Here is a 17,820-nt window from a genome sequence, read left to right on the forward strand (position 1 = left end):
AGTTCCAGAGGAGATAGATGTTGATTGGCAGATGTGGAAAAAACTTTGGATTTTAAATTCCGCATAATTAGCTCATTTTTTCTGCTTCATCACAGTGTGCGTGGGGGAGCTTGTCTCCTAGGAGATTGGTACTAGAATAAAAATGCCCCCCCCCCCCCTCCCATGTGTGTATGCTCCCATACACACAGACCACAGGCTCAACACAAAAGAGTTCACAATGAGTAACCTAGATAACGTCTCCCTATTAGATCCACCCCCTCTGTGAAACAGATGCAGAACATCCCTATGCATATTCCTCCCACTGAACAGCACCAACCAAAAGCAACACTCCATAATCCCATTGTATATTCAGAGAGAATCCTGTGACACAATAGCATCACCGAAAATAAAAAAACGATTTGTGTGCCCTCATCTGAAAGAGCCCTTTGCTACCACAGCAGATGGTTCATGCTGCCCTCAGATTAGTACCATATTTTTTAAACGTGGGCTGCTCCTTTTTGTTTGGTTCAGTTTTTAACTTAAATGCACTTTGAATGTGATAAAAGTTGACTAACAAACTTGTATCTCTTTATTTTCCGAAATCTATATATTTTTTGGCCTAGGTCCCATTGCGATAAACACACAAGTTAATTCACTTCATAGACTCACCAGAACTACCGTTATCTGTCAACTCAGCAGTTTGCCTTCTCCGTCTGTCTGGCTGATGCCTCCATGTCTCCCATGTCCTCCATTACTACAGTATGTTATTCCCAATTGTTCCGTTTGTAGCACAACACTGAAAATATAACTGCAATCTAAGGAACAGAAAATGAGTCATATAATGAATGTGTCACCTGTGAGTCATTTAATAGAAAACCGTCAGCTAAATGGTCATAGGACTGAACAAGCTCTGGGAATGAAGGTAACACGTTGTAAAGTGGATGCATTTAGGATGGAGCAAAGCCATCAAAACGCCATTTAGAATCGACAGTACTAAAAGTACAATTACATTTCAAGGGGTTTCAAGTTGATCACAAGTTAACCAAATAGATTTTCAACCAGAACAGCATCTGGGAATACTCCTAATGTGAGGAAAACGGTTAGGACATAGAGATGTGTCTGTCCCCAAAGATTTCAAGTCCATATTGTTTGTGAGAACACTGTAAATGTTTTACCACAGTGTGTCATTGTGTGTTCAACATATATACTGTTGAGAATCCCCTTTTGTTCTATATAGAATCTATCTAACTCCCCAGAGGCTCCTAGCAGCTCCCAGGAGCCATGTCGGTAAACTTGTGTTTCAAAGTGTTCTCACCTCCGCCACACACACACCTGTCTGCATCTGACAAACTTGCTCTCACCGATAGGAAGAACCAATTACTGGAGCTCTATTCTTACATCACACACACACACACACACAGCTCTCCATGTGACCTACTTTTTGTGTGTACTATATGTACTGATGTGTATATGTTACTGATAAATGCACACACACACACACTACATGTTCATGTTTTTAAATGTCTGTAATGTATGTGTTGGACCCATGTACGACTGACTAGCTGTCGCCATTGGCGTTGGCTAATGGGGACTCTAATTGAAAAACCAAAACACACACACACACACACACACGCCTCTACAGATGAGCAAATGTAAATCTCGAGCATTCAGCTGAGTAGTTCAGAGTCATAGCATGAAGGCGTTTCTCTGAGTAGTTGTTCATGGCGTGTTGACAGCTTTACACAGAGAGTTGTGTTGATAGGCACTCTTAATGAGCGCCGAACATGTTTACAATTCATTACCCGACGCACTGCAACTACAGAGAGGGACTTGGGTAAAGCTGAAGTCCTTAATTCAGGTATAAATAGGTATTTGTCAGTCCACTGCATGTATTGAAATAAAAACCCATTGAATAATTAAACAATATTATAAAACTGCCCTCTTATTAGGATCACACATAATAAAGGCTGATAAATACGTAGGGAAAAAAGGGAATCCACTCTCAAATGAAAGACGTCTTTAATGTAATGCAGCCGTTGGTTGTGTCGTCCCTCTGGTTTCAAGTAATAGAACATATAACACCCTGCCGTCTGTCTCGTCACCGCGCGGCTTAAAGAGCGGGGGAAAAGAATTGCGCCTCACATACAGATAGAATAACATTCACCGGGGAATGCATGTGGTTAATGCCGTTACGTGGCCATTTGTACCGTCCCATAAGAAATACGGGTGTCCAAGAAATGAAGCCATTCTCTACCTAGTACAATACAAAGGACTCCAAATACATAGTAAGAAAATAGGTTTGATCTTTAAAACAGTATATTACAACGCAATTGCAGAGGCAAGTGTGTCCGTCGTGTCACACAGTAGGTCCAGTGAACTGTTAGTCTCCTGTTCTAACAATCTTAGATCATTCCAATCAATGAACACTCAATCTATGTCGACAGCACGTTGTTACATTGTATACTTATCATGGTCTTTTCACTATGACAACATCTGTTGCGGTACCAAAACAGTACATCCCACAAATACATCTTTATTAAATATGCAAAGACTGGAAATTAAGAGTGGACATTCATTATCAACCTAACTGACAGCAGAACGTTTACATAGGTTGTATATCTTGGTATTTCTTATCATCCCTACTACTACAGTAATAGGGCCAGTTTTTCTGGAAATTAACAGCATTGCCTACATAGATTAGCCTAATAGCATCCGAGCCATTTTGTCCCACTGCTAAGCTTCTACCTCTGTGTTTTAGTGATTTCATCTCATAAACAACATATGGTGCAAATGGCATACTGTTGCATTGTGGGACATTATTTGATTTTCATAGAGTGGATTTTTTTAATCAAACATATTTCAGAAAATATACAGAATTATTTGATTTTCTAAACTGTGGCCTTTAAACTCATCAATAGGGGGAGAATGCAGGAGTAACAACAGCAGAGAGAAACCTTGGTCTGATAAAGAGGCTTTTAGCGAAGCGTCTCTTGGACTATGCAAACGGCCAGACGGTTATTGTTACAGTACTGTTCCCTCAGGGTCATGTGCTGTACAGTGACAAAGAAAAGCAGAAATAGGAAGAGGTGGAAGAGGCAGAGGAGGAGGAAGAGAAGAAGCAATAAAGAAGAAGAAGAAGAAGAAGGACCTCTTGGCACTAAATGTAGGTAGCTGATTAACACTTGAGGTGTTTCTTGCTGGTCATGTCATTCCAGATGCGGTGCATCTCCTCCGGGGAGATCTGGTGGACCGTTACGACCCGTCGGTAGCGGCACAGACTGTAGGCCATCTTCCAGTGGTTGAAGCCACTGTTCTGGAAGGGGTGGATGCCCAGTTTACGAAGGCACAGCCCCACGTACACATCCTCCAGGTGGAGCAGTCTGGTGTGCAGGGACGTCTTGTAGATGAGCTCGGCCACATCCGCCGAGAACACGTACCCCGTGCCCGAACAGAAAGGCGGGTACTTAGCCTCAGGGTAAAGGTCTCTGGGCATGTACCACTTACTGCGCATGTCTCTGATCGGACCTCCGTTGATGACGTAGCCCGTGAAGTAGCGTCTCCGCGGCTTGGAGGCGGGCTTGAGGAGGTTGTAGACCAGGTTCTCCATGTTAACATAGATGTCCGAGTCCGTCTTGAGGACGTACTGTGCCTTGGGGCAGAAGGTGGCCACCCAGCGCATGCCCATCAGGGTCTTGAGGGTGAGGTTGTGGTAGGAGTCTATGAAGTCCTCCACCACGACATCGTGGAAGATCTGGCTCTCCTGTTCCACCATCTGGTTGAGCACCGGATCCGTGTTCCTCCCAAGCAGGAAGAGTGTGAGGACGCGAACGCCATCGCCGAACGTGCTCTCGTCGCCCCACGTCTCTCGAATCGCTTGACGTGCATCAAACTCCTTGTGGGTGGTGCTGATCAGAATGACTAAGAAAGGTGCCTCCGTCTCACACTTCTTGGGCTCGTTGATGACAAAGTCGAAGGAGTGTGGGTTGAGCGGCCGAGTCCGTATATTGCTGAAGGTCACGTTCTTGGTGAGCTTGGTCTTCTGGCGGATGGGGATGGACAGCTGGCCCACGTAGGAGGTGGAGGGACGGGACAGACTCAGGTACCAGAGAGCGCTAGCCCAGCAAACGACCGTCAACAAGTATAAGCAGCTGACCTTTGAAGGCATTTCTGTTTACTTGGCACGTGTTAGGAGCATTGAGAATGTCAAGAAGGTGGAATCTCCATGGGTGGTCCTCCAGCTACTTCCATCGGTGCAGCATGATGCTGCCTCCACGAGATGCTTGACATTAATTCAGTACCCTCGACTGCTTTAATACAGCCTAGTGGTGGGATTCTGGTTGAAAAGGAGGGTTGTCGTTTTTCCTCAATGCAGACATTGAACTATTCCATTCCATTAGGGGTGTTCCCTTGCATTCTTCTCGCCAGCACTTGATTCTGGACAGAAACAGATAAAAAAAACAATTTAGTCAAGCCTTAACAAGAATGCTTCAGAAGTCTTTGGCAAAATTAGAGTATTTACATGCGTGGAGTTATGAGGAGGGTTAGTATGAGCTTAGAAAAACATACAGAAAGATCCTCTTTGTTTGTTTCCTATAATCACAGATAACAGATGACTCAACATGTGAGACGATCTCTATAGCTTTAGGTGCGTGTATACTTCTCCAAGCCGTCCTCTGGCGGTATGTTTATGGCCTGCTTTTTCTTCTTCTTTAGTTCTGGCTACTTTGTGTTTACAAACACTGGTTATCTCCGCTTGTACTTCCCTCGCTGCATACGCTGTGTCAAATCAGCAATATCACTCTTACTCTCTGAAAAGTCTCCTCAAGAAGAAACACTCCCGAGGGAAATGCTCTGCATCCTCTCTTTCGCTCTCTCTGTATCTGTCCTTCTCGCTCTTCTTCCCTCTTTCCTTCTCTCTTTATATCTCTCTCTTCCCCTGCCTCTCTCTCTCTCTCCTCTTTCTCTCTCAATGACACAGTGATCTTGGCATGACGGGAAATATTGTTCAGTAATGAGCTCTTCCTCGCTTGGTGGAATAGGTACTGTAGCATCCAGAGAAATAACGCACCGATGCTCTGGTGCCATTATTAGGAATTGTATGGCACTTTCATGGGCATATAAGTATGCACACACGCTGCTTTTTAGAATGGTTTATCATAATAGTGGCTTTGTGACGGGGAAAAATGAATCACAAAATAACCATTGTTTCGCTTCGATGATGAAAGACATGATTAAAGAAAGTCAGCTCTGATAAAAGCCCACCATGCTCAGTGAGTGTTTCCATCACAGACAGCAACAGCATTGGTTCTGGATCAAAGCGAAGAGTGCATTTTTCCATCATTACAGTAACAAGAAGTGAGAGGCACTCTACTGGATTTTACTCAGGGAACAGGCACCTGTTGCTACCAACAGTGAGACTACTGATTGTGGTGTGGAATAAAAAATAAAAAAAAGTGTGTCTTTATGTGTGTGTTGATGAAAAACTGGTATTAGGAATGAAAGAGTGTAAAAAATAACAGACAAAAATATCAGTTTTCCACCATACAGAGATATACAGGTAACTGCCAAAATAAAGGAAACACCAACATAGTGTCTTTATAAGGCGTTGGGCCACCACGAGACAGAACAGCTTCAATGCATCTTGGCATAGACTCTACAAATGTCTGGAACTCTATCGGAGGGATGCGATATCATTCTTCCATGAGAAATTCCATAATTTGGGGTTTTGTTGAAAACGCTGTCTCAGGTACCACTCCAGAAACTTCCATAAGTGTTCAATTGTGTTGAGATTTGAAGACTAACATGGCCCTGGCACATGGTTTACATAGTTTTCATGCTTATCAAACCATTCAGTGACCACTCGTGCCCTGTGGATGGAGGCATAGCCATGGTAACCAAAATATTGGCCAAAATAATGGCCTGTCCAGCGTTTTTATACATGAGCATGATGGGATGTTCATTCCTTAATAACTCAGGAACCACACCTCTGTGGAAGCACCTGCTTTCATTATACTTTGTATCCCTCATTTACACAAGTGTTTCCATTATTTTGGCAGTTACCTGTATGTCAAAACCAAAGATGAATCCCACAGTATGCGCCCCTTTTATTTGAGAATCCTTTGGATAACGCAATATGGCATCTGTGCATCAACATAGGTGAACAGTTATATTCCTGTAGCCAAAGGATTATCTTTTGGACAAATAAAATGTTCAGAGGTTCAGAGGGCTGAAGTCCATGTCTTTTGGAAATGAACATTGTTTTTGACGTAGTCGAATGCTGTGCTGCGTGATTAAAGGAAAGTCCTGTGGATATCCCACAAATGTCATTTTGAGTGAGACGCTCAAAATGGTGAGATGGTCTCATGATTTCTTTAGATTAGCCTGACTTCGCAGTTCTGAGTTGGGGTCCTGCCTTATCTGTCACATTTTGAGAGTGGCGACGATGACATCTATTCATATTCTTTATCCCTTCTCTTTCAGTGGCAGAATGATCTATTCTATGTCCTCATATTTCCTGTCCTCCCATCACTTCTCACTGGGAGTTTAATCCATCTCATCATGTTTCCCTACCTCTCTTCCCCTCTTCTCAATCATTCCTCCACCTCTGTTTAGCACTCTCTCCCTCTCTCTTTCCCCATTGTTCGCCATCATTTCTCCCCCCCCCCCCCCCCCCCTTCTCTGTCATTCTTCTCTTTCTATCACTCGCCCTCCTTTTTCCCAGTGACACTGTTGATCCCTCTCCCCATGCTCCTCTGGGCCTCACCCACTGCAAACACACAGCTTTGTTTTCGCCACCCACTATAAACCCTTCAATCTCTATGGACACCTCGGGCTGCTTCCTCTCATCCATCTCTCTATTCCCCTCTCTCTTTTAGTCTAGCTCCACCACTAAATCATCTGCCCTCCCTGACCTGCTTCGTCCCGTTCACTCTATTATTTCTGTCTCTGAGCGAGAGAGCAATAGAGAGAGCGAGAGAGTGAGAGCGAGAGAGATGTTTTGCTTGCTTTCCTTCAGTCATTTCCTTGGGATTGTACTGTACAATTCCTTTAATTATTCTCTCTTAGATTGATTCTTTGTGCTTGAGATCACAGTGTCAGCCGATTCTGATAAATGGTACAGGGAAAGTAGTACTAGAAACCTGCTCTTCTCACGACAGACGGACTTGTTACATGTATTCATTCCACCTCTCATGTTGAAGTAGCTTCTTTTTTTAGAGAGAACACCTTGACCTGCAGATGCTATTTGAATGAACAGGATATGAACAGGATATCATTGCAGTATCATATTCATGTTTCTCCCTGATTCTTGGATTGCCATTACGGAAACGGAAAAGGCAGGCTTTCAATTGAGCTTTGTTGAACTTTTCCCCAACATTCAATTAAAGAAGAATAATAATAATTATTATTATTTATTTTTTCACTTTCACCCACTTTTTCTCCCCAATTTCGTGATATCCAATTGTTTAGTTGTTACTATCTTGTCTCATCGCTACAACTCCCGTATGGGCTCAGGAGAGATGAAGGTTGTATTCATTCCACTAGCTATGAAGCTATGCGTCCTCCAAAACACAACCCAACCAAGCCGCACTGTGCACTGCCCGCCAGAGGAGTCGCTAGTGCGGGATGAGACAAGGATATCAGGATATCCCTACCGGCCAAACCCTCCCTAACCCGGACAACGCTGGGCCAATTGTGCATCGCTCCATGGACCTCCTGGTCGCGGCCGGCTGCGACAGAGCCTGGGCTCGAACCCAGAGTCTCTGGTGGCACAGCTAGCACTGCGATGCAGTGCCTTAGACCACTGCGCCACCCGGGAGGCAAGAAGAATAATTTAAACAGAAAATGTCAACAACAACAACAAAAAATCCTTACACTCAATAAAACTTAGTTTATCTTCTTCTCTTCACTCAGTGAAGCGTTGTTATTTCCCAAATTAAGTCTTTGGTGTAAATTACAATAGAAGCCTATTTACATCAAGCAACAGCAGTCTTTGACAGATGTGAGATATTGTATTGGTTGTCATGACAGCAGGAAGCAGACAGTAAAGGCTTGTGTAGAGAGAAAGTGAGAGAGAGAAAGAGAAGGGAATGAAGAAAGAAAGAAGAAAGAGAGACACTGTCGTCCCACCACGCCGCAGCCCTGTCACCGCCCCTGACTGACACCTGGCAGACAACAATGCACTCTGGGTAATTGAAAGGAAGTCCCGTCTTCACACTAGACAGGGTGGGGGCTGAAGAGATGGGGGAGAAAATTCAATGCATCTAGCTGGATTAAACCATTCAGCTCTAAATCACCACACACATCCCCCTTCCTTGAGGAACTCAATTTAGCAGCCTTAGAAATCATGGCTCACCCTCTCGTTGATCTACTGCTTTGGCCTGACGCCTAACACTCCTCTCATCAGTGTGTACGTTTTTGTGTTGTTCATTTGTGTGTGTGTGTGTGTGTGTGTGTGTGTGTGTGTGTGTGTGTGTGTGTGTGTGTGTGTGATAACAGACAACCACCCTGTGATGTTAAAGGCTGGAGTCAGTTAAAGGTCTTCTCCTCCCAGAGAGAGTGTAATATACTGACTCTGATGCGCCACAACATTAGACCAGCCTGGTGGTTACTCACTGCTGAGGGCCTCTCTTTTCGTCCTCACACCTAATTAACTGAAGTTGTTATTTAAGCGGATAGTGACCTTCGTTAGAAGGGTGCGATTAGGGACGGACAATTCAAAACAAGTTCAGGTAGAGGCTATTGTCGAGTAGACTGAGAAGACGGAGTGTTTCAGAGATGGGCTTCAGCTCATAAGATGAGAGGAACATGCTGCTTTATAATAAATCATACATCACATCTATGGGCACATCCATCAAATACATAACTACCCCTACAGATCTGATGCCTACTCTTATGAGCAGAGCTGTCAACATATCTCTTCATGAAAGAAGCTCCCGTCTCCCTGTGATTATCTGTATCGGAAACCAGGGCAAGAACGGTAACATAGAACTGTAATATAGAACTAAAATATCAGTCAAATATCAATCAAATCAAGGAGTACGAAAGGCAGATTTAAGACTTAAATGGAAATCCCCTTACTTCCGAATAGAATATAGCCGTTTCAGATATATTGTTAGCCAGACATGAAGTCTTGCTGTCAATGAGGTATGTCTCGGGAAAGCTACTGCTCCAACTATGGCAAATCTCAAGAGACCCACTTTTCTTTCTCTTTGAAATGCAAACTGTGGAGTCAGTCAGATGGCTGCTTCTTGGGAATGCAGCACTGTAGGCCCCCATAGGCAGCGATACAGTGACATGGAGTAATGCAAGGCAGCCTATCAACAGCCACCTTATATCTAAGACTGGACCCGACCCTATAGTAATTACATGGGCAGCAGTGGAGGCTGCTGAGGGGAGGACGGATCATAATAATGTTTAGAACGGAGCGAATGGAATGGCATCAGACACATAGAAACCATGTGTTTAATACCATTCCACTGATTCCGCTTCACCCATTACCACTGGATTGTCCTCCCCAATTAAGGTGCCACCAACCTCCTGTGATGGGCATCTACACATAATGAGCAGCTGGAGTAAGGGGGAGGTAAATTGGGGTGCTCAGTGTCTTGAAATTAAATGAGTGTGCTGCAGGTTTCAGTTATAGATCTGTCATTTGGGAAGCAGTTCTACGTGCGCTATTTCTATGCTTCCCGTTCTTAAGATTTGTTTTTGAGTCTTTTACTATCAGTTTTGTTCACCAGCTTCAAACAACTTAAAATACTATATTTTTGGTTATGGAAAATATATTTCATACAGGTTTAGATGGTACTCTCTCAGGTGATTCTCTACAGTATACTTGCTTGTTTTGTCACATAAACTGAAATTATGAGAAGTTTTTCAATCAGGAAATGGCGGAGGGATTTCTGCATAGTGCATCACCACAGAAGCATAGCATGACAGTATTTGGGACATGCAAACAAATCAGGGCCCCAAAGTATGTGCTCTGTGGTTTAAGGAGTAGGACAAATGGTTGCATAGTGAACTACAAATCAGGGCCCTCATCACTCCCCCCACATGGTACTGTGTGTAGGTGTAGAGTAAATCAGACATTTTGAAATTCTTCCAAGCTTCTCTCCTCCACCAATTGGATGTTGCTGTGAATATTGTGAAGATGTCATTCTGCTTTCCTGCTGTTAAATGGTGCGTGAAGGTCCTGATGGAGGCTGAATTAATAAGCGCTCTCTTGCTTTGATGAGTGTTAAATTAAAATGGCATTGATAAAGATTCCCAGTATGGTTCTAGCCTTTGTGTATTCTCCTGATAACAGATATAATTGAATGATTGTTGGTAAGAAATAATTAACTTAAGGCCGCACACTCCACTTCCTGGTCTGTATTTTCTGCGCAGGCACTGTTTCTGTAGGGGCCACCTCAAATATCTCTGGTCTCCTTATCAAATCTGTTAAAGACAAACAGATGCTGGCATTATTGGCACAGACTCATCATTCAGTACCACCTTGCGAGTACACTATATGTTTTAACTGTGAGTCGCTTTGGATAAGCATGCCCTAAATTACAAATAAATTACAAATTCTGAAGAGGGTTTTGTAAGTTGGAATCAGAGAGACACTTACTGTTTGAGGATGGAGAGAGAGAGAGAGAGAGAGAGAGAGAGAGAGAGGACAGCATCAGTAGTCTGTCCACAGCACCAGGACCTGTGCTCTGGCATAAATTGGAAATGACAACTTGATTCATGGCGGTGATATATTTTACCGTCCGACCGGGTGACATTCTTGTCATCTAATATCCGAGACTTGCTGCAGCGTTCCAGAGACGCGACGGGACGTTAATGCTGGGTCCAAAAAGGACATGGAGGATTTTCGTCTGTCTTTGGTAGACTAATGAAATAGAGCGAAAAGCAGGCCTAGAAAATGGAAGGGTATCTTTAAAACCTGTCGATACACTGAGAAGGAAGTACAGGATGTTTTATTACATCAATAGAGTAAAAGCCTCCAGCTAAACATGTAGGTGACAGAGACCTTCAAAACCTTCTCTCTCAGCTTAGCTATACTGTATATTCTGGAAGTTTGAACTCTCATTATCTGGTATGCTATGTTGGATGTAAGCTAGTTGAGGTGAAATAAGCCATGGGCAAATGAGAATGGGGAACACTGAAACCACAAGAGGCTGGTTAGAGGAGGACAGGCTCATAATAATGGCTGGAATGGAGTGAATGGAATGGTACCGAACACATGGAAACAACGTGTTTGATGGGTTTGATACCATTCCATTCATTCGGTTCCAGTCATTACTATGAGCCCCTCCTCCCCAATTAAGGTGCAACCGGCCGCCTGTGACTGAAACGTTCAGACTTCAAGACGACAATCACGTTTCTGGCATTGACCTATAAAAGTTGGAGTTAGTTAGGGAGAGACAGATTCCAACTCCAATATTCATTTCTATGAACAATAGAACAGGACAAACAATAACTGCTAATTTGGATATATTATTTTACCCTTTAAAAGAAAGTGAAAATCTGTGCTTATAATTCAAAACAGATCATTTGTTCTCAAGAGCCACTCCTGACAAAATGAAAAATACAGGCGAAACATTTCAGGAAATAATTGCACTTAAGCTCAATATATTCCAATGTAAAACTATAATGTTTTTACACACACGCACACACACACACACACACACACACACACACACACACACACACACACTTTTGCTTAGATAAACATCTGGAGGCCTGGGTGAAGGAGAAGTAGCAGCAACCAAAACATAAACTCAGCAACAAAAAAAAAAAAGTCCCTTAATCAGGACCCTGTCTTTCAAAGATAATTAGTAAAAATCCAAATAATTCCACAGATCTTAATTGAAAAGGGTTTTAACACTGTTTCCCATACTTGATCAATGAACCATAAACAAATAATGAACACGCACCTGTGGAACGGTCGTTAAGACACTAACAACTTACACACGGTAGGCAATTAAGGTCACAGTTATGAGAACTTGGGACACTAAAGAGGCCTTTCTACTGACTGAAAAACACTAAAAGAAAGATGCCCAGGGTCCCTGTTCATCTGCGTGAATGTGCCTTAGGCATGCTGCAAGGAGGCATGAGGACTGCAGATGTGGCCAGGGCAATACATAGCAATGTCCGTGCTGTGAGACGCCTAAAACAGCGCTACAGGGAGACAGGACGGACAGCTGATCGTCCTCGCAGATCGTCCTCGTTTATCATCTAAGGAATGAGCGTTACACCGAGGCCTGTACTCTGGAGCGGGATCGATTTGGAGTTGGAGGGTCCATCATGGTCTGGGGTGTCACAGCATCATCGGACTGAGCTTGTTGTCATTGCAGGCAATCTCAACGCTGTGTGTTACAGGGAAGACATCCTCCTCTCTCATGTGGTACCCTTTCTGCAGGCTCATCCTGACATGACCCTCCAGCATGACAATGCCACCAGCCATACTGCCACCAGCCATACCGAATAGCCCGGATCAAAGCGTGTTGGATCAGAGGGTGAAGGCTAGGGCCATTCCCCCAGAAATGTCTGGCAACTTGCAGGTGCCTTGATGGAAGAATGGGGTAATTGCACAGCAAGAAATTGCAAATCTGGTGCAGTCCATGAGGAGGAGATGCACTGCAGTACTTAATGCAGCTGGTGGCCACACCAGATACTGACTGTTACTTTTGATTTTGACCCCCCCCCCCCCCCCCCCCCTTGTCCAGGGACACATTATTCCATTTCTGTTAGTCACATGTCTGTGGAACTTGTTCAGTTTATATCTCCGTTATTGAATCTTGTTTTGTTCATACACATATTTACACGTGTTAAGTTAGCTGAAAATTAACGCAGTTGACAGTGAGAGGACATTTATTTTTTTGCTGAGTTTATGTGCCCAGATAATACCCCCTCCAGTGCCATTACCAACCCCCTGTGCTGTGCTGCCCAGACACAGCAACAGATAGAGCTTCACCAATAAATGAATGAATGACATTTTATTTTAATGTCAATTCGTCCTTTCACAGTGAGAGTGTACTAGGAATTATCACAGGCACCATCTCAGTGCTCATGGGTAGAGGCAGGCACGCTGCGAGCACCCTGAACACATCCCATTATACAGCACAGCTGAAACACCACACCTGTCCTGATAACATCCCAGCTCCGTACAATAGGCTTTCTCCGTCTCACACCCTCTTACACACACGGACACGCACCCACACACACACTCTCTCGCTCTCTCTTTTTCTCTCCACTGCTCCAGTCTTTTTCACTTTACACCCACGCACACACACACACTCTCTCCCTTGCTCCATGTCGGTGCAGGAGGCTGACAGGGGTCCTGTTAGTCGCTCTGATGAACCTGGGAGGGGAGCTGTAGCTGTGTTTGGGCGGTGTTGAGGCGCTGAGCAATGGCTGAAGAGGCTTACGGCAATTACCCTGTCGTGTCCTCTCAGTGCCAGACCCTGCTGCTGCTGACACAGCCAGGCACATGGACAGCCAGGCAAAGGTACAGGACAAGCTGCGCCAGCATCTCTTTTCTCACTGCACTACTCCCTGAGAGGGTGCTGAAAAGCTGCATAACCCGAGGTGAGGTGTGTGAAGATACTTATATACTGTCTATAATCAATGCACACACACACACACACACACACACACACACACACACACACACACACACACACACACACACACACACACACACACACACACACACACACACACACACACACACACACACACACACACACACACACACACACACACACACACGTCCCAGTGATATGTCAACCTGAGTACAATACTTTCCGAGCCATGAGCAGGGTAAAGCATTTCCAGTGACTCTCTCTGGACCTAACCCGACAGTAACATGTAGCAGCTCCAGGCTGCAGCTGTGGAGGCGATGTTACAACGTTAACTACCCAGCACGGTGCTCCACTGGTAAGGAGCTGTCGCTGCTACATCTGACTACCCAGCATGATGCTCCACTGGTAAGGAGCTGTTGCTGTTACATCTGACTACCCAGCACGGTGCTCCACTGGTAAGGAGCTGTCGCTGCTACATCTGACTACCCAGCATGATGCTCCACTGGTAGGGAGCTGTCGCTGTTACATCTGACTACCCAGCACGGTGCTCCACTGGTAAGGAGCTGTCGCTGCTACATCTGACTACCCAGCATGATGCTCCACTGGTAAGGAGCTGTTGCTGTTACATCTGACTACCCAGCACGGTGCTCCACTGGTAAGGAGCTGTCACTGTTACATCTGACTACCCAGCACGGTGCTCCACTGGTAAGGAGCTGTCGCTGCTACATCTGACTACCCAGCACGGTGCTCCACTGGTAAGGAGCTGTCACTGTTACATCTGACTACCCAGCATGGTGCTCCACTGGTAAGGAGCTGTCACTGTTACATCTGACTACCCAGCATGATGCTCCACTGGTAAGGAGCTGTCACTGTTACATCTGACTGCCCAGCATGATGCTCCACTGGTAAGGAGCTGTCACTGTTACATCTGACTACCCAGCACGGTGCTCCACTGGTAAGGAGCTGTCGCTGTTACATCTGACTACCCAGCACGGTGCTCCACTGGTAAGGAGCTGTCACTGTTACATCTGACTACCCAGCACGGTGCTCCACTGGTAAGGAGCTGTCGCTGCTACATCTGACTACCCAGCATGATGCTCCACTGGTAAGGAGCTGTCGCTGTTACATCTGACTACCCAGCATGATGCTCCACTGGTAAGGAGCTGTCACTGTTACATCTGACTACCCAGCATGATGCTCCACTGGTAAGGAGCTGTCACTGTTACATCTGACTACCCAGCACGGTGCTCCACTGGTAAGGAGCTGTCACTGTTACATCTGACTACCCAGCATGGTGCTCCACTGGTAAGGAGCTGTCACTGTTACATCTGACTACCCAGCATGATGCGTCACTGGTAAGGAGCTGTCACTGTTACATCTAACTACCCAGCATGGTGCTCCACTGGTAAGGAGCTGTCACATCTGACTACCCAGCATGGTGCTCCACTGGTAAGGAGCTGTCACATCTGACTACCCAGCATGGTGCTCCACTGGTAAGGAGCTGTCACTGTTACATCTGACTACCCAGCATGGTGCTCCACTGGTAAGGAGCTGTCGCTGTTACATCTGACTACCCAGCATGGTGCTCCACTGGTAAGGAGCTGTCGCTGTTACATCTGACTACCCAGCATGATGCTCCACTGGTAAGGAGCTGTCACTGTTACATCTGACTACCCAGCATGATGCTCCACTGGTAAGGAGCTGTCGCTGTTACATCTGACTACCCAGCATGGTGCTCCACTGGTAAGGAGCTGTCGCTGTTACATCTGACTACCCAGCATGGTGCTCCACTGGTAAGGAGCTGTCGCTGTTACATCTGACTACCCAGCATGATGCTCCACTGGTAAGGAGCTGTCACTGTTACATCTGACTACCCAGCATGATGCTCGACTGGTAAGGAGCTGTCACTGTTACATCTGACTACCCAGCATGGTGCTCCACTGGTAAGGAGCTGTCACTGTTACATCTGACTACCCAGCACGGTGCTCCACTGGTAAGGAGCTGTCACTGTTACATCTGACTACCCAGCATGATGCGCCACTGGTAAGGAGCTGTCACTGTTACATCTGACTACCCAGCATGGTGCTCCACTGGTAAGGAGCTGTCACTGTTACATCTGACTACCCAGCATGATGCGCCACTGGTAAGGAGCTGTCACTGTTACATCTGACTACCCAGCATGATGCGCCACTGGTAAGGAGCTGTCGCTGCTTATTTCCAATCTCTGCAGAGCAGAAGACCATAAATAAATGATTAAACTTGTCAGATCCATTCAAGCCTGATCCTTCAGGAAGTGGCTTGGGAGGAGGTGGTGGCGGGGGACACCGGAGGATGTCAACAGGTTAGAGGTGGGAGGATTAGATGGAGGGCCAGGTTTGGAGGTGGGGAAGGGTGTTACAAATGTTATCTGTCTTTGTGAGCGATACAGTGAATTTGATTTAACCCTTATTTTACCAGGCAAGCTGACTGGGAACGTATTCTCTTTTAAAACAACGACCTAGGGAGTAGCTGCAGGTGAGAGGAGGCACACACACAGACAGATACACACCCCAGAGAAAACATTAGACATTAAGATCGCTGCCCCCTCTGCCCACAGGCAAACAGATCTATATGTGTCCTTGAACACTGTTCAAAGAACAGGCCTTAACCTTTAACATGGTCTCTGTTTGACTACAACATGCTTCAAGGCAAAACAGAGTTATGGGGAGTGAGTGAGTGTGTGTGATGAGAAAGATATAGGTTGTGAGCGAGTAATAAGTGTGTGTGTGCGGTATGTGTGTGCGGTAATGGAAGGGTGTGCATCGAAACACCCTTTTTGACTCCGAATGGCCATGTTACTATGGCAACAGGCTGGGCGAGGCGAGGGAATGTTCTCAATAGGAGAGTTCTGACACGGTGACGTGATCTGAATGCTCCCGCATGATCAGTCGGAGTCAGAACGATGTCTGTTCAAAAGAAAAGCCAACTTCCTCTTGGGTTTGGGCAGACCGGTCCTCTGATTTAGCCCAATAGACAAAGAGACTCGGGAATATTAGGCAACACTGGAACCACAGTGTGGGATCTAAATGGTATCATGAAAGTGATGTCCATCGGTGATTTGGAGAGCGTCAGGAGTGCTTATGTCAACGACTGACAGGAACAAATCAGGATGTACACATTTCAGGTTTAGTTGATAGGAAACTATGTATAATCTACTGCATTAGCAGGTTGAATACATTTTCAAAAAAACTAAAAAAATCTGCTCAATAATATAATTATTGTTCATCCTCTATGGGTATCACATGATGAAGCCATATGCACCAGCTTAAGCAGCCTTGAATATAAAGAGGACTTAAATATATGCTGATACAAACACGTCAACAAGCAAAGATTGGCACAGCACATTGGGTAGAATAATTGGCACAGCTCTGAATGAATATTTTACTATCTTCTGGACTGGTTCCCTCTGCTGAACGAGGGGGATCCACAACACACTTCTACTGAGAGCTCCATCTCAAATCCCTGACCATTGTTTTTAATGAGTGCACTCCATATGTCTTCTTGTGAATGTGTGTGTGTGAGTGTGTGTGTGTGTTCGTGGGCTCCCTTAACACTGTTGACAGCCATTGATACAGCACCAGCTTCACCGAGTGTGACTGGCTGTCACGGTGGAAGGGGACATTCATTCATTGGAGACTGATGGAGGGGGACTGGCTTTCCGCCGTGACGGATCGATAGAAGGAGGCGTTAGGAAGAGACACCCTTTGAAAGACACCAATACAGCAGCCAGCAGGCAGATACTGTGGGAACTCTTCAAAGAACACTCAGTGGAATCTTAAAGAGACTGACTGGTGGGAGTTGTCTGACTTTGAGGAGGAGGGAGGAAGAGTGAGGAGGAAGGAGGGAGGAGGATTGAGAAGAGCCATCATACTGTATCTTGCTGGCTGGCGTGATTCATGTTGAGATCGGAGAGGGAGGCTGTTCTACTTTATGAGGCCCTCGTTAGCTTTTACTGCCTGGAGTGAAGGGCCATGCAATCTGTCCTAAGATGGAGCCATCATGGAGAGATAGGAGGTTTGCATTCGCGGCTTGGGTTCAACTCTTGTCTTGTTGCTGCTTCCGAGTTTATCATCCATATACAGTACCAGTCAAAAGATTGGACACACCTACTCATTCCATGGTTTTTCTTTATTGTAGAACAATAGTGAAGACATCAAAACCATGAAATAACACATATGGAATCATGTAGTAACCAAACAAGCGTTAAACAGATCAAAATATATGACAT

At 45.2% G+C, this 17,820-nt stretch overlaps 1 protein-coding gene across 2 annotated transcripts in view; it reads right to left on the bottom strand.

The window, feature by feature from the left end:
- Nucleotides 1–1,981: 1,981 nt before the first annotated feature.
- LOC110495790 (beta-1,3-galactosyltransferase 1) overlaps nt 1,982–17,820 on the bottom strand; it is a 111,306-nt gene continuing 95,467 nt past the window's right edge. For both annotated transcript variants that reach the window (XM_021571219.2, XM_036952239.1), the window contains exon 3: nt 1,982–4,413. In XM_021571219.2, coding sequence (XP_021426894.2) covers nt 3,155–4,144 — 990 coding nt within the window. In that variant the 5' untranslated portion in view covers nt 4,145–4,413 and the 3' untranslated portion in view covers nt 1,982–3,154. The remainder of the gene's footprint in view (nt 4,414–17,820) is intronic.

This window comes from Oncorhynchus mykiss, chromosome 18 (assembly GCF_013265735.2).
Source record: "Oncorhynchus mykiss isolate Arlee chromosome 18, USDA_OmykA_1.1, whole genome shotgun sequence".
NCBI classification, from domain to species: domain Eukaryota; kingdom Metazoa; phylum Chordata; class Actinopteri; order Salmoniformes; family Salmonidae; genus Oncorhynchus; species Oncorhynchus mykiss.